At 49.6% G+C, this 23,651-nt stretch overlaps 1 protein-coding gene across 1 annotated transcript in view; it reads right to left on the bottom strand.

Moving 5' to 3' along the window:
• Positions 1-23,651, bottom strand: part of CACNA1A (calcium voltage-gated channel subunit alpha1 A) — a 151,090-nt gene that overhangs the window by 111,002 nt on the left and 16,437 nt on the right. Inside the window, exon 2 of the mRNA XM_090061117.1 lies at positions 5,983-6,278. Within this exon, the coding sequence (XP_089917243.1) occupies positions 5,983-6,227 (245 nt within the window). The 5' untranslated portion in view covers positions 6,228-6,278. The remainder of the gene's footprint in view (positions 1-5,982; positions 6,279-23,651) is intronic.

Below are 23,651 nucleotides of genomic sequence, written 5' to 3'. Positions count from 1 at the left end.
CTATCTGTGACCCCTAGAGGCAACCAGGCCAAGAGCCTGAGCAGCTCCCAAGCTCTTCTGCCCCAGTATCTGTACAGCACTTTGCACACAACCTCTGGCCCTCTGACTTGGGTGGACTTGCCTAACTAGGGAATGCTGCTGGAGGCAGCTGGCATGGGCTGACCTAAGGGCCTCTTCAGAAAGATGGGACATGTGTAAGGGGCTTTTAAGCCTTCTTCAGAGGCATTGGGTATTGGCTACAGCCCAGACTGGGGATGGCAATTGGGCTGTGCCAATGTTCCTGTTGAGACTCAACCCTGGAGGGTCCTAGCTAAAGGGCCTTGCTCATCTGCTCAGGGTCAGACCAATGCCAGAGTTGAGATCAGGAAGGAATTTTACGCCCTGATTAGATTTGTACAGACTGTGGGGGGTTTGCTTCCTTCTGTAGTAGGGGCAAGGCCCCTCCACCTGATATCTCTTGACCATATATTAACAACTATTTACAGCAGGAGGACATTAGCCTACACAGTCCCTCTGCTTTCAGTGGCAGGTTCAGGGGTGACGTGGGGTGCTGTGTCAGAGCTGAGGTAGTTTTACAAAGGGTTTAAATGATGGGGGTGTGTCTCGGATGATTGAGCAGGGCTGATCCTGCCTCAGATAGGGGGTTGGACTCTATGTGAACCTAGAGGTCCCTTCCAGACTCCCGTCTCTAGGATTTCTATGACCTCCATCACCCGCCACGGAAGCCAGCACATGGTGTACCATCTACAGGCACCTTCAAGTGATAAAAGGCAAAGAGTGGCAAGGGCAAGGGTGAGGGCTGGGGCCACAGCTCCCATTACATTCTGGTCACACAGACAGGATGACAAGGGTGGGAGGACACAAGTGGAGGGACGGACCAGAAAGGCACATCAGGGAAAAGCAAGTTAAGAGGTCTATTCACCAGCCCCAGTGGCAGTATTAGATGTCTCTCATTGAATGACCAATATTTTGCTATAATTAAGTGGGGGAGGGGACACAACAGGAAAACAAAACACCTCCCAGCAGCCGGGGCAAAGTTTGTTTGTTTTTTTTTCAGGGCAAGCTGCAAGCCTGGCAGGTCCCACTGAAACAGGCATGGTACCATAGGAGCTGAAGCAGCACAGATCATCCTCCAAACTCATCTCTGGCCCTTGGGGGCTCCCACATGCAGCCAGGCTGAAGCCTTGATCTCTTGGTGAGCAAGGAAAGTCCAGGGGCAGTTTTGCCATAGGGCTACAGTAGCATGGCTCCCTCCTGCATGCTACCTGCCCCTGACAGGGGAGTGGGTCAAGAGCTGAGCACAGGATGGGGAGGTGAAGCCCTACCAGCAAATCCTGCTGCTACCGCTGTGGGGCTAAACACAAGCATTTGGCACAGAGAAGGATAGAGACTGAGGCTCTGGATGGTGTAACACCTTTACCCCCCACCCCAGCCCCACTCCCCGAATCATCTGAGCACTCAATTTCTGCCTTTTCATAGAATCCAAGAGAGGTGGGGCTGGAAGGGATCCGCAGAGGTCATGTCAAATCAAACCACCTGCCTGAGGCAGGATCAGTTCTGTCCAAACGAGCCCAGACACATCTATCATCTAAACTCATAAAATGAGGATCAGCCCTGAAACAACACTAGACATCACTGAACCTGCCACAGGAAAATCAGGGAGACAATGGTCCCCAACGTCCTGCTGTTGTTGAAAGGTTGTTAATATACACCTGAGAGATCCCAGGCACAGGCTGTGACCCCGCTACAGAGGAAAGCAACCTCCCCCCCACCTGCCAAGCCCGTACCAACCTGACCAGGGGGAAAACTCTGTTCTGACTACGAATCTGGTGTCAGTCTGAGCCTGAGCGGAGGGGCAAGACCCGCTAGCTAGGACCCTCCAAAGTTGAGTCCCAGAAGGAGCATTGGCACATCCCAATCACCACCCACAGCCTAGGTTGCAGCCAACTCCCAGTGCCTCTGATTACTTTCTGACTCAAATCAATGCTGGACAGATGAATGCAGGAAGGCAACTCAGGTCTGGAGCAGAGATGCAGCCTGCTCAGGCTGACTCCACCATCAAGCTGGCACATAGAGTCTGGAATCCATCAATGGCTTCAACACCCTTTCCAGGGCTGGGAGTGGAACCCAGGAGTCCCAATTCTTGGTACTGGGGTAATAATAGGGTAATGTCCTTGGTTGCACCTGCTGCATAGCTGGGAGAGACATCAAACAAGGGTTGGGGCATGGAGTCCTAAGGAAGTCTCATTTAAAGTCTGTCCTAATGCCTCTGAGAGAGATCACCAGGAAACCTTGCTTCTCTGGGCAGTCGGCAGGAGGACATTCCCCCATCTTCCTAATTCTAGGCTGCTTTTGTGAGGGTGACTGCGCCATCTGCTGGACTCTAAAAAGCCTGTCCTCTGCCTTGAAAAAAAGTTTCCATGGGAAAGGAGGTGTCAAGGAGGATGGAAAGAAGTCCTAATACTGGAGGGATTGTGGGAACCACCAGGGGAATGGGAGTCACTAGGGGCAATATGGACATGGTCAGTATCCAGCAGCTGAAACAAGAGTCATTTGTCTCACTAGATCTCGTACCAGGCTTTCATCCACCCTCATCACAATGGAAATGCAGCCACCTCTGGGGTACAGAAGTGCATCAAAGAGTCAACCACAACGATGCATGCTATGTTAGTTTGGAAAAGATTGTAGGGGCAGAAGATACTTGGGTTTGAATCTTGGCTATGCTGTAGGCACTTCAGCTCTCCAGGCCCATTTCCCTTCTACAATCATGCCCTGCCACCCCAAGAACTGGGCAATAAACCCATTAAAAAGTGGGAGATAACAGGGGCCAGAGAAGTACTGTTGACAAACAAGATGTGAAAGGGAAAACCATGCAAGGAGAAATTTGGAGAGTTAGGACACAAGACCCAGGCTGGACAACCTGACACCAGGTAAAGGGCTAGGGGGTATGCACTGATAAGCCATCTGGGCCCTGCTAGCACAGCCCGTGGGGAGGTGACCTCTAGAAGCACAGCACCTTTCACCATGTAGGAATAGAAGGGCCAGATCCCCTCCTAGCACTTAGAAAGCCTCTTGCTCAGGGCATGTTGCCCTCCACCAAGATCCCCTGGGGTGACCCCTACCGCCCAACCTCTCCTGAAAGAAGGTTTGATGCATGGAGCAGGGGGAAAGTGGGTAGAGACATAATTCTCCACTGGAGACAGCAAGTTTCTAGGGTGACGAGCTAGGATTTCTTACCATTTGCAGGGAGGAAAAGCAAAGAGGTAGGAAAGCTGGAGAGGTCAATGTGGGGGCCCCAAGGGAGCACAGGGAAGTTGGGCTGAGAGGGACATCACTAGGCCACATCTAGTTCAGTTCCCATCTTAAGGCAGAATTAGCTCAAACTAAACCATCTCAGCCTTGTGTCTATCCAACCTGCTCCTGGACACTGCCAGGGATGGAGACACCACCACATCTCTGGGCAGCCTGTTCCAATACTCAACCCCACAGGAGGTTTCTCCTCATCTCCAGCTTCAGTTTCCCCTGCTGCAGCTTGAAGTCAGTGCTCCTAGACCTGCCCTCTGCAGCCACAGAGAAAGGCCCATCACCATCCTCTCTGTCATCACCTTTCAGGGACCATAAGATTGGGATCAGATTGACCTTCAGTCTTCTCTTCTCCAGACCAAACTACCTTAGCTCTTTCAGCCCATCCTCACCAGTCCTGCCTCCCAGCCCCTAATCATTGTTATACTCTTTCCAATCTGTCCCCCTCCTTCCTATGTAGTGCCCCAAACTGGACCCAGGACTCCAGAGGAGGCCTTACCAGTGCCATTTAGAGCAGGAGAATCACTGCAATTGATTTGCAAGGGACACTCCTGTTCATACAGCCCAGGAGACTGCTGGCTTTTTTGCAATGAGAACACACTGCAGGTTCCTGCCCAGCTTATGGTCCACTGCCACTCCAGGTCCTTCTCTGCAGCACTATATCCAGCCAGTCACTCCGCAGTATGTATTAGTGCATGTAATTTTTCCACCCCAGGTGCAAGACTTTGCACTTGGATGGACATGGGGGAGAGCCTCCGAAACAGCATTAACCCTGAACACAGTGCTAGTTCCTTTAGGCCAAGGTAGATTCACACAATCCAGGAGCTGAACAGCTACTGGGTGTCAGCACAGGCTCAGGCAGCTAGTTTGAAAGTGGACACATTTCCCCCAGGTCACTAGGGTTGAATCCCAGGGCAAAAGAAGGCTGGAAGAGAAGGATACAGATGCATGAGACAGGAGGCTGAAGTTTCAGCTGAAACCAACACACCTGTCAAGCCCAGTATCCCTGCAAATCCAGGGTGTTTCATCAGATTGAGAAGCACAGAGCCCCAGCTCCCTGCTAGGCTGGGTCACGCTACCAGGGCTGTTCCTCCCCTTCCCTGCATGCACAGCACCATGTTGGCCTGATGCATCACCTTGCCTGGTGTCCCCATTTTCTGAGACCACCAGACAGGACTCATGGCCCAGATCCATGGCCCATAGTCAGATCTCCCACAGGGGATCCTTGTAGGTAGCTGCGTTCCAGACTCCAGGGGTCCCCTTGAAAAATGCCAGTTCTTATTTTTCCGTAGTCATAGTACAAGGGAAAAGTAATAGAGCCATTCTGTTGCAAAGAACTTGGTGAGCCCACAAAAGGGCAGAAAGCTTTTAATGCTATGGATTCCTAGTTGAAATGGTCCCCTGGGCTGAAGCATATGAATCACATTTGCACACCTAATGGCATTAAAGGCATGTGGTACCCTGTAGCACCCTAGAAAGTATCTCAATGCACCCAGCTGAGAATGGCTGCTAAAAAGTAGCTCATGGAAGGGGAAGTTCATGCACAGAAGGCCTCAGAAAAAGTGGGGAATTCAAAGGGAAAACAGCTTCCACCTCCTTACAGGAGGCAACACCATATCATCCCACTTCTCCAGCTTCAGGTGGCCTGTGGGACATAAGATCTGCCATTTCCTGGGTCAGACCTTAGGTCCATCTTGCCCAGTCTCCTGAGTCATATGGCAGCAGAGATGCTGGAAGGGAGAGTGAACTGGGCATGACTTGGGCTTTCTCCCCCTGTCCCCCTCCCATTTGTAGCCTCCAGCATTTAAGACGCCTATACATGATTAACTGAGTTTGCTCCAACACAGTCAAGTCTGCTAGAGCATGCTAATTAGCACACTCCAGCAGCCTCTTGCATCTTGTGCATGTGTCCCTGCATATCAAAATAGTGGGGGAGGATGACACTGAACTAAAGCTTAAACCAGCTTTAGTTCAAGTGCCCCCACAGCCATTTTCAAGCAAGTGGACACTGATACTTGAGACACTGTGGCGCTTTATTAGAAAGACTCTCAGAGGCATTCTAATTAAAGCGCTGTGCCCTCCTCTTCCCCACCCCCCCCAACACCCCTGGAGCACATGTAATTATGTAAAAGTGCCCTTAAGGTCTAGGAAATTCTCCTCACTTCTGTGCTCAATAGCTATTGATACCCCCTTGCTCCAAGAATGTGTCCAATCTCTTTGTGAACCTGGCTAAGCTCTCAGCTTCCATCACACCTAATGGCAGTAAGCTCCAAAATTACACACTGGGTATAAAAGAACTGCCTTCATTTAAAACTGACCACCTACTAATTTCATGTGGTGACCCCTCATTCTTGTCTAGTAAGAGCTAATATATAATAAATCCCTATGGACTTTCTCCTGACCATTTAGTATTTTGTAAACTCTTCCCTTGTCCCCCTCAGGCATCTCTTTTCTAAAGAAACCAGGCCTGGCCTTTAGTCTCTCCTTGCATGGAAACCCCTCCATGCCACTCATCATCCTTGTTGCCTTTCTCTGGACCTTTGTTAGCTCTTCTATATCCTCTTTGAGGTGTGGGGACCAGAACTGGGCACAGTCTTCAAGATGTGGATGCACCATGGATTTCTCCAGGGGCATTTTGATACTTCCCGTTTTGTTTCCCGCCATGCACGTGGTACTTACTCCCATTCCTTCCGCTGGGCCTGCGGGGTGCTGTGAATCTTGTGGGCTTGATGTGCCATGATGACATCCCGGTGGTCCACTACACCGCCGCGCCTCTTGAGTGCAGGGGGCTCCTGCCCAGGGCTCATCTGGTGGTACTGCTTATCATGGGAAGGGGCATCTTGTAGCCCACACCCATCATGCACTGCATCATAGTAGCTGGGAGGAGATGGCATGGCACCACAGGCCACAGCACGCATCGCCATCCATCAGCCTTCCTGAAGGCACCCACTGCCTTCCGTCCTGGGTACGCCAATCTGCAGAGATAGGACACAGGAAGGAGGCCAGGGGAAGGTTCCATATATAAGGGCATAGGAATTGCTATTTACTGCATCAGATTATAGGTCCATCTTGCCCAGTTTCCTGTGTCACACAGCAGCAGAGACCAGGTGCTAGGAAGGAAAGCAAACTGGGTCTGACCGGGGTTTTCTTCCACTCAGCAGAATCACAGAGCAGGGCCACTCTGGAGGTCCCATCTAGCCCAAATCACTTGGAGGCAGGATCATTCCCATCCAAACCAGCCCAGAGATGTCCTTGGTCCAACCTCTTCCCATAAACTACACACAATCAACTTGGCTGCACAGCTACAAAGGCTCCAGACACCAGAAGCCCCTGGAGCTGACCCAGATAAAGCAGGGGGGCTCCTTCTAACTGGTCCAATATCTTGAAGTTCAGGGCCCAGGGATCATGGTCTCTGCTCTGTGCTACCTGTGAGCATATAGGCCAGGGCCTGTCCTCTCTGTCTGCTCTTCCAGCCCCTGTTTGGCACCCTTGGGCCTTTAGCCTAAGAACATAACACCTGCTATTCACTGGGTCAGACCATAGGCCTACCTTGCCCTGTGACCAGGATTTCCCCCCATCCCCACCCTCTTGTCTCTTCTGCTTGCAGCCTCCAGCATTTTTAAGGTCTAGGAAGTTCCAATTCAAAGCCCATGCTTAATAGCTACTGATGCCCTTTTTCTCCACAACTTTGGCTTCACTAATTTACTTTCTTGACTCTCTCTTCACTAATTAGTATTCTGTAAACCCTTCTCTTGTTCCCCTTCAAATGTCTCCTCAACTGACCAGGCCTGGCCTCGTTAGTCTCTCCATACATGGGAGCCTCTCCATAGCACTTATCATCATTGCTGCCCTTCTCTGGTTCTTCTCCATCCTTTTTGAGGCGGGGGACCAGAACTGGGTGCAGCAGACCTTAAAAGATGGAGGCTGTAAGCGGGAAAGGAATAGGGGGGGAAACCCTGGCCAGACCTTGTTCACTCTTGCTTTCAGCATCCACTTGCTCTCTGCCACCATGCAACACAGGAAACTAGGATCCTGTGGACCTAGGGTCTGATCCAGAAAATAGCAGTTCTTATCTGTTCTTCAATCCTCTCTCTCCCCCAACCCTACCAGCCAGCCCACCAGCCCCCACATGGCGAGAATGGTACTTAGGCAGTAAAAAAGCAGGAGACCAACAGCTGCTGCTATTGTCCAGGGCTGCAGACAAGAGGAAAAGCAAGCTTGGATGAGATCTAAACGAATACCACACCCCAGCTGTGGGGTGGGAGACAAGTACCTGAAGTGAGCACTAAGCAAACCTTCAACAGCTTTGATAGCACATGGAAATCTGCCCTGAAAAAATCATAAGCATGGGGGAGGGGAAGCCTTTGCACTGGGGTAAGGAAGAAGAGGCTGAAGCATATTGTTATAGGTAGTTGGGGAAGCAGCGAAACTAGAGACCCTCAGGGGTGAATTGTGAGGCATGCAGTGGTGTAGTTGCACCTCTACCCCTTTGACTCGAAGTCATCCCCAAAGTTAAAGTCAACTGCCAAGCAGAGAGGGAGTCCACTGACTTCACAGCTCATTATCATGTACCCGATTCCTGCTAAACTCTTCACTCCACAGATGTGAATGATCCTCTCTCCTACTTTAGATGGTGATGTTCCACTAATCAATCTAACTTTGCTTCTGCAATTCTCCTGTCTAACAGCTACTCCTGGTCACACATAGCTCCTATTTCACAGCCCTGCCAACTGGTTTTAACTCTAGCTAAAAGGAATGAACTCCGGTGTGGAAATAATTGTTAGTGAAGCATTGGAGGCCCTTTCAAGATGCTCAAGAAGGCAAGATTTTATTTTATGAATCTGAAAAAGAGCTTTCCATTGAATTCTAATGACAGCAGAACTAATGGAAAGACATCTTTCGAATATTTGTTGCTTAGCATGTTGTGTTTTTTTTTTATACATGCTATATATTGCAAAGGAATGCACATTCCAATCAAATTTGTACTTGTTTTTGCTCTAGTCTGAAAATGAATCATCTAGTTCTAGGCTTCTCACTTATTAGTAAAGCTTCTGGTTTCTTTCTAACTTGATAAAAATAAGTGTTGTGTTATATGTGCTCAGGCACGTGTACTGCAAAGAAGCTGTGTTTAAAAGAGTATAGCAAGGATAACACCTCCCTTCTCAGGGGAGTAAGGCTATTAGGTTTAAAACTCCACATGCAGGCAAAGAGGGTTACATGCAAAGTCCTAATTATAATGCAGCCCTTGCCTGTGTGACAGCAAGGAAAAGAGCATCAACCCCTTCCCCCACCAAGGCTTGACTACTAGATGGTGCCACAGAGGCCCCGGGCACAGCTGGTGGAGCCAGTCCCATCACTCATTAGCAATTTCCTGCTGTGATGAACTAGAGGCATCCTGCTGAAGCTGCTAGATTAATGCATCCATGATTAGCGTGTACACACACACCAAGCGAGAACCTGAAGAGAGACTTAGCTGACGACAGGGGTGGGCATGATGCATGAAGCTGAAACCATGGAGTCCAATGATCTCATGCTGAGATTTATTTAGGCCCTGTTATTTACTGGGTCAGACCCTAGGTCCACCTTGCCCAGTCTCCTGTGTCACATGGCAGCAGAGAGAGGATGCTGAAAGGGAGAGTAAACTGGGTCTGACCTGGGGCTTTTCCCCTGGTTCCTCTCACTTGCAGCCTCCAGCATTTAAAGTCTAGGAAATTAAAATCAGAGGCTGCACCCCTCATTCCCATGCTCAATAACTACTGATGCCCCTTTCCTCCAAGAATGTATCCAGTCCATTTGTGAATCTGGCTAAATTCTCAGCTTCTATTGTATCTGGCGGCAATGAGTCCCCACCCTTTAACAATACTTTGGGCGAAAAAGAACTGTTTTGTGCCCATTTTAAACTGACCACCTGCTAGTTTCATGTTGTGATCCCTTGTTCTTGTCTGGTGAAAGCTAGTCAATAATAAATCCCTAATGACTTTCTCTTCGCTATTTAGTATTTTGGAAACCCTTCTCCTGTCTCCCCTCAAGCATTTCTTTTCTAAACTGAACAAGCCTGACTTCGTTAGTGTCCCCCTCCATGCCACTAATCATCATTGTTGCCCTTCTCTGGACCTTCTCTAGTTCTTCTATATCCTTTTTGATGCATGGGGACCAGACCATGAAACATGGGAGCACAGAGACAGGAAACTAGGGGTGGCACTTGATCTGTTCAAATGCTAGCAGTAAGGCTAAGGATGCATCTTAACCCAGTGGTGTTCAATTTCCAGCCCATGTCATCTAGCCCATGGTTCCCCAACAGGTCTAAAAATCTGGTGGTAGGGGAGTCATTTTGGCATTAAGTAGCTGCTCCCCTGCTGCAGAAATTCTAGACCCAGGGCTGGATGATGTGGCCCTGTAGTTGGGCCAGCACATGGTTGGGCCAGCACATGGTCAGATCCAGGCATGCAGGAATTCAGGCCAGTTCACAGGGCTGTGCCAGCATCCTGGCTCTCACCCTTGGACAGACCCCACATGCCAAGCCCATGCTGGATACAGGCTGTGGACTGACCCCTTGCCAGTCATCCAGCCTGTGGCATCAGAGGTTGAACCCTGCCATCTTAACCCATTACTAGTCTGTTCAGTACATATGGGCACAGACTTACCACCCCCTGGCTCCATCTGCCTAGAATTTGGAGACCCAAATTCCACCCCTGCACCGGGAACTGCCCCATTGTTACTCTTGAAACTCCATAGAAGAATGAGGCTCTGTGGCCCGTCTCCACACAGGTCACCTGGCCCAAGTCTCTCCCATCATGAGTTCCCTCAGCATCTTCCACTTGGATACACTTGCCTTGGTGCCACAGTTGATTTTGGCAACACTTCAAATAATGCTACGGGCAAAGCTGCTGGAAAAATAAACCATCAAGAGCAGGACGCACTTTAAAACTGTCTAGTACCTCCTTTCCCAAAAGACTTCTCAGACGGGAGATTATTATCTAGTGCCTTTCAGTCCAGACCACCGTAGGATGTTCCATGGGGTTACTTTACCCACCACTGAAACAGCAATCTTGGGTCATAGCCATTGTCTAACAGCATGGAATGATGCCCCACAACCACCTGAGAAAGGAAGGGAAGGGAAACATTACTTCTAGCTGAAAACATGGGATGATTTACAGATAAAAATGCCATCAAGGGAAGCCAAACAAACTCAACCATCAAAGAAAGCTTAAATAAACACTCATTTCCTGGATCAGACCCTTCATACATCTTGCCCTGTCTCATGTGTCACATGGCAGCAAAGAGAAGATGCTGAAAGGGAGAGTGAACTAGGTCTGACTAGCCTCCAGCAATTAAGGTCTAGGAAGTCCCAATTCAGAGACCATGCCCCTCACTTTTGTGCTCAATAGCTACTGATGCCTGTTTCCTCCAAAAGTGCTCAGTCCCTTTGCAAATCTGGCTAAACTCCCAGCTTCCACCGCATCTGGTGGCAATGATTACCACCCTTTAATGACATGCTGGGTGAAAAAGAACTGCTTTGTGTTAGTTTTAAACTTTCTACCTACTAGTTTAATTCTGTGACCCCTCATTCTTTTCTGGTGAGAAACAGTCAATAATAAATCCCTATTAACTCTCTCTTCAACATTTAGTACTTTGGAAACCCTTCTTCTGTCCCTCCTCATACATCTTGTTTCTAAAATGAACAGGCCAGGCTTCATTAGTCTCTCCTCCTGTAGAAGCCCCTCCTTGTTGTCCTTTGCTGGACTTTCTCTAATTCTTCCTTATCTTTTATAAGATTCAGGGACAAAAACTGGGCACAGTCTTCCAGGTGTGGACACACCATGGGTTTATAAAGGGGCATCATTATACTTCCCATTGTGTTTACAAGCCCCTCCATGCCACTGATCATCCTTGTTGCCATTCTCTGGACCTTCTCTAACATATATCTTCTTTGAGGCATGTGGACCATGCCCAACTGCTATCTATATTGCATTGGCAGGGTGATCTCTGCATGTAAGAATGAATGAACACCACTCTGACATCAGCTACAGAAAGATACAAAAGCCTGTGGTAGACAACTATAGTCTCCATGGACTCGCTGACCTCTGGATTGCTGTTCCCAGGCAGAAAAACACTTTAAAACTAGTTTGATCAGGAAATGACAGAACAAGAAACCAGTCCCAAACTGGACTGTGTTAAGTCTGGTTTAAACAGGGACTATGGGTTCTCATCTCATTACCTGGATTAGCTCATGTGACCCCCTGCTTTTTCTTATGGGTTTACTGCTTGTTTGACTGCCTCCCCCATCTGTCTCTCTTCTCCCCTTCTTTGTCTTTTGTATTCTAATTTCCATCTCCTTCTTATACTCAGCTTTCTGTGGCTCCTTTCATAACATCTGATGAACTGAACTTGGTTTCATGAAAGCTTTATCTTTAGGTGTATATTATAATGACATATAATTATAACTATAGATCTCATATTTAGTTGGTTTATAAAGGTGCGTTTCTATACTGCTTTCAAATTGCTGGAGGCCACTGCCCAGTGAAGCAGCAGGGCACTTGGCTCCATTTCTTTATGAATGCAGATGCTTCACAATAGCTGAATGAGCTACATAGACCTACTAGCTAGGTTACCTAGGTGGGGTTCAGGGCACCTGGGAGGTCCACTTGGATGATATGATTCACCCAAAACACTGCAGGAAAGTGGAATTTTTATTTCTGAGCTGCAACCACTGTAAAAAAAAGTCACTAGACTAGTGGCTCTCTGCCTTTTTGGATGCAAGGCAGCCCCCATCGGACTTGAGGCCCCTCCATAAGTGCCACTCAATTCACAAAAGTTATTTCAAAAGCTAACATGTATGATCCTGCTTATCTCTTGACACAGGGGCTGTGCCGGGGGGGAGGGATATAATCCAGACAGGGAGAAGCCTGAGCCTGGCTTCTTCTGTTTATCTCCTCACACCTCATAACACCCTTCCAAGGATCTAGCAGCACCCCAAGGTACCCCAGTATCCAGACTGAGAATCACCACACCATACCCAGAAGTTAGCTCGCAGTCTCCTGCTTGAACCATAGACCAGGCTTACCCAGAACAAGAAAAGGAAAACCAAGGAGTCTTGAATCTCCATCACCTGCTCAACATGCTCCTTGACACAGCCTGGCCCTGCCCATTTCAGCTCTGCATTGTCTACCCCAATGCCGGACAGGCACAAGGAGAAGAGAGCGACTGGCAACAGATGCCAGAGATCTCACATCCAGAATTCCTCAGTGCTGCCCACCTGTCTCCTACTCAAACCACTCTCTCTGCTAGGAACAGACTGCTTTCTCCCTCCTTGCAGATGGATCTGCCATGTAGATGTCTCCCTGCAGCAGACTCCCCAGCTGGGTTTTCCCTTCCCCAGTGCTATGCTACCCATCAATAACCAGCAGTTGTGTTCAGGGTGACTGGAAGCAACCCTGGAGCTTCTGCTGGGAGAGAATTTCCATCCAGGGCACAGCTGAACTGGAAGCAAAGAACGCTGCTGGTTTGTAGTAAGAAGCAGAATTGTGATAGGGGTGTTACAGGGGCACCTAGCAACTACTGATGCCCACTATATTTTTTCCCCTGCCCCCAACACAGAGCTACCGATTCAGTTCTCATACCTACAGCAAGGACTGGACTCTTCATCCAAAGCCAGAACTTGAAGCCCACATGCCTGACTCCCAGCACTTTCCCTGCTTTCACCTTTCCCACTCAATGCCTTTTGCTTTAACCATTAGGTTGCTCTTCCTCCCCCACCATGTAGCATAAAGGAACCTCTCTGGGAGACAGAACACATTTCCTTGAACCTTCTCTCACCTCAATTCAAATCCTAAGCTTGGGAAAAGAGTCCATGATTAGGGGGAATCTGGATCATGCCTGGGCCAGGGACTCAGTAGCCTACAGTGGTGGGGAAAAAGAGGCAGGTCCCAGTGCAATGGAGAGGATAACATAGGCCTTTCCAGCATGGCTGGAAATACTTACTGGATGCTTTCCAGTAAGTTTCTTTCAGGAACACAAATCCCCTCGACAGAAACCTTTGGCCCAGCCCAGAGCCATCATAAAACCTTTTCTGCATCCTGTTCTTGGTAATAGTGACAAGCTCTGGGTCAACCCAGGGACAGAAACCCATGTCACCACCTCCCCTCCCAAGAGGAGAAAGGAGGTCCAAGTTTCCTGGCCCAGTCAGCCCTTGGCCTGTCTCTTATGACAGCCACACTGAATCTCCAGCCACACCAAAAAGCCACCAGCTTGTGTCAGATAAGGACCACCAAGTAGCTGTCTTGGGGCCAAGACAACCACAGATGTTGGTAGTGTTGGGTTGGAGACCCTTGTCTTGCCAAGAACTGGAAAAAGACCCATCCCACATGCATCTCACATCCAAGCCATTAAGTAGGAATAAATTTCTGGGCACCGCTCCTCTAGGCATGTTTTGGTCTCCAGGAGAAATTTTCTTCTGTTCTCCTTCTCCATCCACCAAATCATCTTGATCGCCCATAGAATACCCCTCCATCTCCAGGAACATCTGATCCTAGCATAGGAAAAGACATCTCTGGCTGTAACCTTCAGAAAAACTAGAGAGTACATTTCAGCTTGTCCCCCAGCAGCACAAACCGGAACAGTTGCTGAGAGGCATGAGCCTAGAGGCTCTGGCCTGACTCTCTTGACCTTTGCAAGCTGACAGCTCCATCACCCCCGAGCTGTGCTCTGGAGATCAAGCACTGTGGTCATTCTAGCCAGAAAAAATGCTCAAAAGGCAGAAGAGACTGAAAGAGGCATTTGGAGACTGTACACTTCATGCCTGCTGGAAGCATCTGTTATTTGGAACAGATGATGACGAGGAGACAAAAATAATCATTTGATTCCAGAAGCTCTCTCCCTGCCCCTCCAGCTTTTGGGGGGCTTATGCATGAAAGAAAAAGCAGCTAATATAGCTTTTGGGCAGGGGGAGAAAATGGGGGAACCCTGAATTTCTTTCTCCAAAGTTTGCAAGTAAAGGGAAAGGACGAGGTGCACGTATTACATATGCAGGAGCAGAAAGAGTTTACAGGGCTCATACCAGCACCCCAGCAGCTCCCATCTGCCTCTCCTTTTACATCGTTAATGCCAAATGCATATTGCCTTTGGAACAGACACACTTAAAGAAGAAAGGTGCAGGGGAGATCAAAAGCAGAGCTCTTCAAAGCCGGTGGCCACATGAGGGTTTTAACAGGGAAGTCCCATGACCCAATCTTCAGCTGCTACCCAGATGGATCGAACTACAGCTAGAATCCAGAGCTCTGGGCAGAGGGAAAAAAAAACTGCAGCAGGTGCGGTGCAGGTTTGAGGCAGGAGGGTTGAAAAGTGCAAAGGAAAGAAATACAGCCAGACTCTAATTAAAACCCCTCCTAAAGCAGAGGAGCCAAAACCAATTCGACCACGTTGCTGTGCCTTCCTTTCCACAGCCTGGGAAGGTTTGAATAGATCCAATCCAAACCCCCACATCCCCACCACCACCACCCTCCCCGTTATACAAAGAAAAATACCCCTTAAATTCACAAGAGGTACTTGGAACCTGAACCTCAGGTCTGAAATTTTGTCCCAGGTGGAAGTGAAATCACAACAACAAATACCCCCTGCCACTGCCAGTTTGGCAGGGGAAGCCTGGTGTCCAGCTCCAAGTCTTGTGGCTTCTAATCTCCTCCCCACCCTGACTTAGAGTTGCTTTTCCAAAGAGCGTATTTGGTAGCCTGGAGAAGGAACATAAATCCAAGAGCGAGAGATCTCGTCCCCAGGAATCTCTCCTCCTGTCCCCCCACTGCTTCTCTGGGACCTGCTGCTCACCTGTTATCTCATCTGATCCTCAAAGAGTGAGCACTGACAGCAGCCAGTGAAGGGTTACTGCAACCAGCTATGTCCAGCACCCCATCTCTCCTCCTGGGGTCCTGTCAGCCCGGCCAAGGTAAAATAATCCATCTCCCAACACGCTCAGCAGCCTGAGGATGAAGAGGGGGATGGGGATTGGGGGGGGAGGGGGGAAAAGGAGGGAGGGAATCAGGGAAGGCAGGTGGGTGGGGATGCCAGCCACGCTCAGGGCATGGTGTTTCCCCTGAAAAGGCAGCCTGCAATGGAACCAGTGCCAGCTGATGGAGTCCCAGCTGCTGGGAGAGGAGAGGAGGGAGGGTGGGGGTGGGGGGGAAGAAGATTTCCCTGATGATGAGGGCAAAGAAGGAGGGAGGGGACCAGAGCCAGGGAGGAGAAATCAAGCCAATTGCTTTTTCCCCTGTCATCAGTTCTATGCTAGCAAGAAGGGGAAGGCGGTAAAGGTTCGGGGAGAGGCGGTGGGGTGGGAACAGAACATGGCTTTAAACTACAGGAGCATGGACCCAGCTCCCGGCATGTGGCTGGCAAACTCTGCCCATCTCTGAACAGACTCCGTACCAGAGCAGGGTGCATTTCTCTGGGCCGTCTCTCTTGTCGCCCCCAGGTAAGCCCCTTGTTTCCTGCCCCATCGCTTCAAGGATGGGCACCATCTCTCCTATCCTCTCTAGCTGAAGAGAGCAGGGAAGAAGGTAAATAGGAGCAAAGGCGATTTTTATTCCTCCACCCCCTCTCCAAGACTATTGTCTACAAAAAGCATCAGTGCCTCCCCAGTTTCCCTGGGCTGAGCCGTCTTTGTCTTCCCTCTCATCAGCTCTCCGGTTATTAAGTAAATAAAACCATTTGTGACAGGAACCCAGTTTAAATTATTTATGACAACAGAAAAATAAATGGTAATTACAACTACAGCTGCCTAGCCCCTCAGGCTGCTTCTGGTTATGCAGAGAGAGCTGACTTCTTGTAGTCTTTTTTTAAAAGAGATCAGGAGACGGAAGAGGGAACCAAACTGGATATAACAGAAACCATGCAGAAAGGGTTTGGATCCCCAGGCAGTGCCAGGGCATCACTGACCCTTGAAGACCCACCTTCTGGCTACTGCTGCTCTGGGAAAAAAGAAACAAAACTGAAGCAACCAGGATGTTCAGAGATGCTTCTATACGAGGAAAAATTAAGAGGCCAGGCCCGTTCAGTTTAGACAAGAGATGCTCGAGAAGGGTGGCATGGGGAAGTGAGAAGTGTTTCCCCAAATACTAAATGGTAAAAAGAAAGTCACCAGGCATTTATTATAGACGGTTTCTCACCAGACAAGAACGATGGGGTCATCAAATGAAGTCGATAGGATGTCAATGAAAAGGCAGTTCTTTTTCACCCAGCGTATCATTAGAGGGCGGGACTCATTGCCACCAGATGCAGTGGAAGCTGAGAGTTTAGCCAGATTCACAAAGGGACTGGACACATTATTGGAGGCAAGAGGCATTGGTAGCTATTGATCATGGGAGGGAGGGACACACCCTCTGAATCAGGACATCCCAGACCTTAAATGGTGGAGGCTTCAACTGGGAGAGGACCGGGGGAAAAACCCAGGTCAGACCCAGTTCACTCTCCCTGTCAGTATTCACCCTCTGCTACTGTGTGATACAGAAGACTGGGCAAGATGGACCTAGGGTCTGACCCATGAAACAGCGGGTCTTATTGTTTTTGCCCTCTGACAAGACGATGCTAGAAGACTCCTTCTATTGGCAAACTGAGGTTATATCCCCACTGACCCGATATGGTACCACACTCACTATTTCCCTGTGAGAGATGTGCTATAAGTAACTTTAAAAATACCTCTGGGTAAAGAGAGCATGATTTAAGACACAGAGACTAGACATTTGCCACATCCCACTGACTTCAGGATTAAAGGCACCATCTAGGCCGATCTAGTTGGATCTGCCACAAGAAGCAGAGGCAAGAGCTGCTGACAACAGGACCCAGATCAGAGGCAGTTAATCCAGGAGCGGGGCAGAACCCTGCCAACCCAGCATTGCACTGCTTCACCTGAGCATCAACAACACTTGTCCTCCTGGTACAGTCACCATCCAAATTGCTCCAAAGGATCTCTGGCTTTGACCCAACTACTGGCACATGGCGGCCAGCAGTGCAGAATGGGACCATACAAATCACTAGTCAGGGTGTGGTCCACACTGGAGGTGGTTCTCTGGAAGGAGGCCAACGGCTTTGTCACCAGGCTCTTCCAACACCTGCACTGTTGGCAGAGGTAACAAAGCCTGGATCTCCCTACCCTGCAGAAGGGAAAGCTGTCTGATGGTTGCCAAAGAGACTGGAGACTGGCAGCCAAACCAAACAGAAGTTAAACCCTCAGAGGTGTGAATGAACAGCAGGATGGTTCCCTCCTCATCAACTAAAACTTTCACAGAAATAGACCTCCCTCTCTACTCACTTCCTGTCATGGCTGTGCCTCTGCCTGGCTTTGCCTCCAGGAACGCACAGATTTATCTAGGAGTGACCACAAACCTGCTCTGACACCATCATCATCACCACCATTTATCATGCCCAGCATTGGGGCAGGGGTGTCAATTGTTCTCTCTCAATGAGTCTGAGCCAAAAGGGTCAGAAGCCAAGGAAACTATTTAAGCCAGGGGATGATGCTAGTTGAAGGACAATGGGTATCAAGTGGATTTCCCCATGGATAAAAGTCCAGACTAGAAATCAAAGAGTGTTGAACCACGAGAGGTTTAGGAACAGAAGGAACAAAGAGAGAGATGCAGAAAGCAACCCAAAGCCACTAGTTTCAAGGTGGCACTTACAAGGGCAAAGACTGGCCTTTTGATGTGCCCTTCCAGATCATGGACTAAAGCCCACCAACTAGAGTTATAAGCCCCTCAAGTAGAGCTATAAGCCCCCCTTGGTGAGGGAGCCCATGGAGACAACCAACAAGGGCAAAGAAAGGACATCGTATGCCTGGGATCAGACTGGGTGACCCAGAAGCTCCTTACAAGGCTGGAAAGCTGGGACCTTCTAGTTCAGGTCACAGACACATTGGCCAGGCAGCAGCAAGCATGTATTTGGGAGAACGAAGGATGTGTTTGTCCTGAGCCTGCTGTTGGGGAATCCCAAATACTCCTGACCCCTTTCTGCTGTGCTGGGTATGTCACTATATTCTCCTTCACAGGCCCTCTGCTCCCAGAACCAGTTCAGTCTGAATCACAGTGCTTAGCAGGTGAAAGAAGGAAGAGGGTGAGGGACAGTTTCAAGGGAGACAAGATTCCCAGGCTAGGAAGCACACCCTGTGCTCATAAGGCAACCCCAGGAAAGAGCAATAGTCACAGGTTGTGACTTCGTTTCCCCACTCCCTGCTCCACTGGCCCAAAGATCATTCTCTCAGAGACATGGGCAGGAATACAACCATTTGAACCTGAACTGTATACACTTCCTCCACACAGTGGCAGAGGGGTGGGAATCTGGAACTTGCCTCAATCATGAGGACAGATTCAGAGGGCCATGAGACCTCACCCCTGGCTGGGTAGTGGGTATATCTGTGTATTCTCTGCTATACATAGCTGCTTTAGGCCATGTTGCATGATTGCTAATATCCCAATAAACCAGTGTATCATTTAGAAGAACTGGCTTTGGCTTCTCTTGTCCTGCTCCAGACCAAGTCAAAGCACTCCAGAGTCATCGGGGGGGGAGGCTGTAAACACTGTCCTGGCTATACCCTCTCTCTCCCCCCAGACATGGAAGTAGCCCTGCAAACTCCAGCAGCATGCTCTACTCTGCCTCCCATCCCCCCTGTGATTCACTCCTGTCTTTTCTCCCCTGTTCCTCACCGCCTTATGTCTAGAGGACTCTGCTTCAAGCACCCTGCTTCTCAGCACACTTTGAAAGCCACAAGTCCCCACTCCCACATCTGCCCCCACCTCCACTCACCCCCATCAGGCTTCTCAGCGCCCTGTTCATTCCACTTCCCAACTACCCAAGGTCAGTGGGCAGATTATTTCTGCTTCCAGGACTAGACGGTGAGAAGAACAGACATTATTTGCAAATGGAAACTTCTTTGGTCTCAGGGATGCTGCATCTAACTGGAGATGTGGGGGTTTTTTAATCCATAGAGAACATCAGAGTGGGGAGGAAATCATTTCCCTGCCAGCCCTGAGAGAGCTACTGCCCCCCATCGTTGAATGCAAGAGAGATGAGCTGGGTTACAGTCACAGCAAGGGCCAAGGCAGGACCAAGCTTCTAGCTGACACCAAGTTCCCCTCTTCTCTGAGCACAGAGCCACTGGAGGGGATGGGGGGCAGGGGAAAAGAGTTTCTTCCCTCCTGGAGACCTCCTCTGAGTCATCCAGCAAGGCAGGGCAAGCAGGGATATCAGCTCTAATGACCCAGTGTTTTATATTCATTATAGGTATCCTCCCAACCAAACAACCCCCTGGGCAATCATTCTTCTGTGACCCCCACAGGGTAGGTGCATTATCTCTATTCTACAGACAGAAAACGACTCCTATGATCAGGGGGCAGCAGGGCAGGCCCTATGAGGAGACTCAGGGACCTGAACCCATTCAGCCTCCACAACAGAAGGCGGGGGTGTCGTCTAATGGCCTGTTACAAACTAGACAGAGGGGATCAGCAGGCATTGGGGGAGTCCCTGTTCCCCCGAGCACTACCAGGAGTGACTAGAAATAACGGTCACAAGCTGGCAGAGGGTAGATTCAGGTTAGATATCAGGAGGCACTACTTCACGGTCAGGGTGGCTAGGATCTGGAACCAACTTCCAAGAGAAGTGGTGCTGGCTCCTACCCTGGGGGTCTTTAAGACAAGGCTAGACAACCATCTAGCTGGGGTTGTTTGACCCCAGTACTCTTTCCTGCCATGGCAGGGGGTTGGACTTGATGATCTGCTCAGGTCCCTTCCAACCTTAGAAACTATAAAACTATGAAACATCATATCTAGGGTCACACTGCACAAGACCATAGGAGCATAAGAATGGCCATGTACTGGGTCGGACCATAGGTCCACCTTACCCAGTCTCATGGGTCACACCAGTCCTCAGTGGCTTCCTTCTTAAAGAAGGCTTATATTTTTACTCGGGGAGCCAAGGCCCATGCTTTCCCAATGGCATAACAAATAAGTCTGTGTCACATGGCCACACAGAGAAGATACTGGAAGGGAAAGTGGCCTGGGCAAGACCAGGGTTTTTCCCCCTGCTCTCTCTCACTTGCAGCCTCTATCAGTAAAGTCTACGAAGCTCCAAATCAGAGGCTGTGCCTATCATTCCCATGCTCAATAGCTCCCGATGCCTCCTTCCTCCACAACTGTGTCCAGTCCCTTGCTGAATCCGGCTAAACCCTCAGCTTCTGCCACATCCAGTGGCAGCAAGTTCCCCCCACTCATGACACTCTGGGTGAAAAAAGTGCTTTCTGTTCAGTTTGAACTGACTGCCTCCCAGTCTCATGTCATGATGCCTTGCTCTTGTATGGTGTGGGATTGCAAATCATAAATGCGTAGTGACTTTCCCTTTACCACCCAGCATTTTGTAAACCTAACAGGCCAATGGCAGAGCAAGAAGCAGAAGAACCAGGAGTCCTGGCACCCATTCCTCTGGGTTTGAAAGGTCTGCAGCCTCTCACAGTCTGCATTCCCCTCACAGAAAGAGGGCTAGACCCAGCTCCTAGGATGAAACATGCCAGGGGGTGCACAGAAGGGAGGGAGACTGGTAAGACAGGCAAGACAGACTCACAAACATGATCCTGAGTGTCTGTGGACAGGGGGCAAGTTAAACTCTGCATCTCTCAGTACACATCCAACCCTACAGCTCCTGCCCCTCAAAGTGCTACAGGGTGAGGCAGGACACTAGTTCATCTTTTCCTTACAGGAGCAACTCTAGTAGAAAAACAGATCCTAGATACCACAGAGATTCCCAGCCCGGGCAGGGCACAGCAAATCCCTGCACTACAACCAGCAGCTCCGTACTTGTTACTTGACGCAATCAGTACCCCCAGAAAAGGGAAGTGCTTCTGCTTACACAGTTTCCTTCTAGACAGTCAATCCAGCACTCTCTACAGATCTAGGAAGAGACTGCACAATGAAGAGACTCACCCAGCAGGCAGCATCCACCTCCAGACAGTCATGATCATCTCAGCAAAACTGACTTCCTGCCTCCATCTGCAGCCTCTTCGGTAGCCTGGATGGGATGATTCAGAGGACATCAGGGCCCAGCTTCCAGGTGCTAGGAAGCAGGGCCCTGTGATTTCTGTGGCAACAGCTGCAGATAATCTCCTAGCTGACTGAGCCATCTGCCCCAACAGAGCCCTCCCCTAGCCATCGGAGGCTGTGTTGGTGAAGGCTGTGTACCTGGGATTCTTACAGAACCAATTAGCCCTGCTGGCTACTAGCCCATACTTCGCTCAAATCACCTTGGGCAGGCTTGGAGGTGTGCTCCACAATAGAGATGGGTGGGGGAAATCACCAGGCAAATGCATGCATTTATACACACAACTAGCTGCACACACACAGCTAACTCAACCGGGGGGAGGGGTGCAGAATGTGAGTTCCCTGGGGGAGGGAAGTCACCAGGTAAATGCATGCATCTATACACTTACCTTGCTGAACACAAACAGCTGGATTAACCGTAAGGCAGGGGATCACCAGGCAAACACAAGCATCTACATACATGCTTAGCTGCACATATACACAGTGAGATCAAACCCCTCCCTTTCTCCCCTGCCATCTTCACTGTGTCTGCTGGGACCAGGTCATTAAACAGACTCAGGATTTGATTTGAGCCAAGTGGGCACATGGCCCCATCTTCTAGTTGGTAACAAAGGGAACTGTCTGCCAGTGGGGCCCTGGCCAAAGGCTGGGTAAACAATACCAAATGAAATAGAAGCAACAGCAACCCATTGCTTTCCTCTCCTATGTGCAGTTTCCCAAGTGCTGGAAACCAGCTCTGTAATTGTAGCCTGCAGCACTTCTGCCCTCAACTGATATTCTGGCAGTTCTCTCAAGCTAAGTGGGGTCAGGCCACGCCACCTCAGAATTTAGACAGGCCTATTTGGGGGACATGGAGCAAGACCCACCAGGAGAGCTACGAGCCTCCTTTGAGGGGTTCTCAACCCATCTGGAATGAAGACTCCCCTCAACAGACTCAGATAGTCACAAGCACCCCTTGGAAAATGCCAGCTCTTAGCTGTCACTTCTTTTTTTTCTGACTCCAGAAAAAATACCAGGGCAATCTTCTGTGCCAACCAACTCAGAAAACCCACAGCAGGGCAGCATCTCTGGCCTTCCTTTGTGAATAATATTTGTAGACCTTTAGTCAGGGATGATCCTGCCCTGTCCTAAGCAGGGCCCTGGACTAGATGATCTCATGAGGTCTCTTCCAGTCCTACTTTCCTATGATCCTAACACTGTGAGTTCCCTTGTTGCAACCTTGTGAGGATCTCAGTGCACCCAGTTAGAATCACTGGACTACAGGGAGGTCACTAGAGGCATGCCAACAGATTACAGGGAATTCCGGAGATCTTCAAAACAGACTGGACTCGCCTGGCAGGCTACTAGGCTTTTTAACAACCCCTGTTCCCTCTGCTTTACCTTGGGCATGTTCAGGGGCTTTGGGTGTCTTTGGCCAGCATGCCATTGTAGGTGTGCTAGGGTAAGAGTGATGTTGTAGCCACGATGGTCCAGAAGTTACGTGAGAGGCCTGTATTTCTTAGGGTGACTCTTATCAGATTGTCATTGAGATAGTTAGACAAGCTTTTGAATGCAAGACGGTCTTCATCAATGGGGCGACTGTGTAGTTAAAACAGGTTAGACAAGGACTTGTCTGGCATGGTTTGATGGGGGTGACCTTACCTTGAGCAGAGGGTTGGATGAGATGTGATCTCCAAACAGCCCTACTGGCCTGACTGCTCTATGACTCTGTGATTACCTGGAAGGAGTGCACAAGGCTTGTAGCCCTGGAATAAAATGGAGGAGGGCTGTAGCTCTCCCATAGCTAAAAGATGTCTCCATTAGAGGACAGGGCCCCAAGCCCAAGACTAGCCTTGCTTTTCCCTCTGAGCAACATTCACCCTGATGCAGTAGGAGGTGCTGTCCTGCCAGAGGCACCTTTAGGATAAGATGGACTGCTGGGGAGTCCTCAACACCCTTTACCCCTCTTGGCTGTGCTGGGTGTATCACTACATTCTCCTTCATAGGCCCTCTGCTCCCAGAACTAGTTCAGTCTGAATCACAATGCTTAGCATGTAAGAAAAGGAAGAAGATGATGGACAGTTTCTAGGGAGCTGAGATGCACAGACCAGGGATCATACCCCGTGTTCATAAGACAACCCCTGGAAAGAACAATCATCACAGGTCGTGACTTGGTTTCCCCACACCCTGCTCCACTGGCCCAGAGATCATTCTCTCAGAAACAAGAACAGCAACACAGCCATTTGAACCTGAACTGAATACAACCCTCCACACAATGGTAGAAGGGTAGGAACCTGGAAC

This window comes from Crocodylus siamensis, chromosome 8 (genome assembly GCF_052110815.1).
Source record: "Crocodylus siamensis isolate JL-2025a chromosome 8, ASM5211081v1, whole genome shotgun sequence".
In the NCBI taxonomy this organism is placed as follows: domain Eukaryota; kingdom Metazoa; phylum Chordata; order Crocodylia; family Crocodylidae; genus Crocodylus; species Crocodylus siamensis.
The sequence above is the reverse complement of the archived record's forward strand: the minus strand, read 5'-3'. Positions and strand labels throughout refer to the sequence as shown.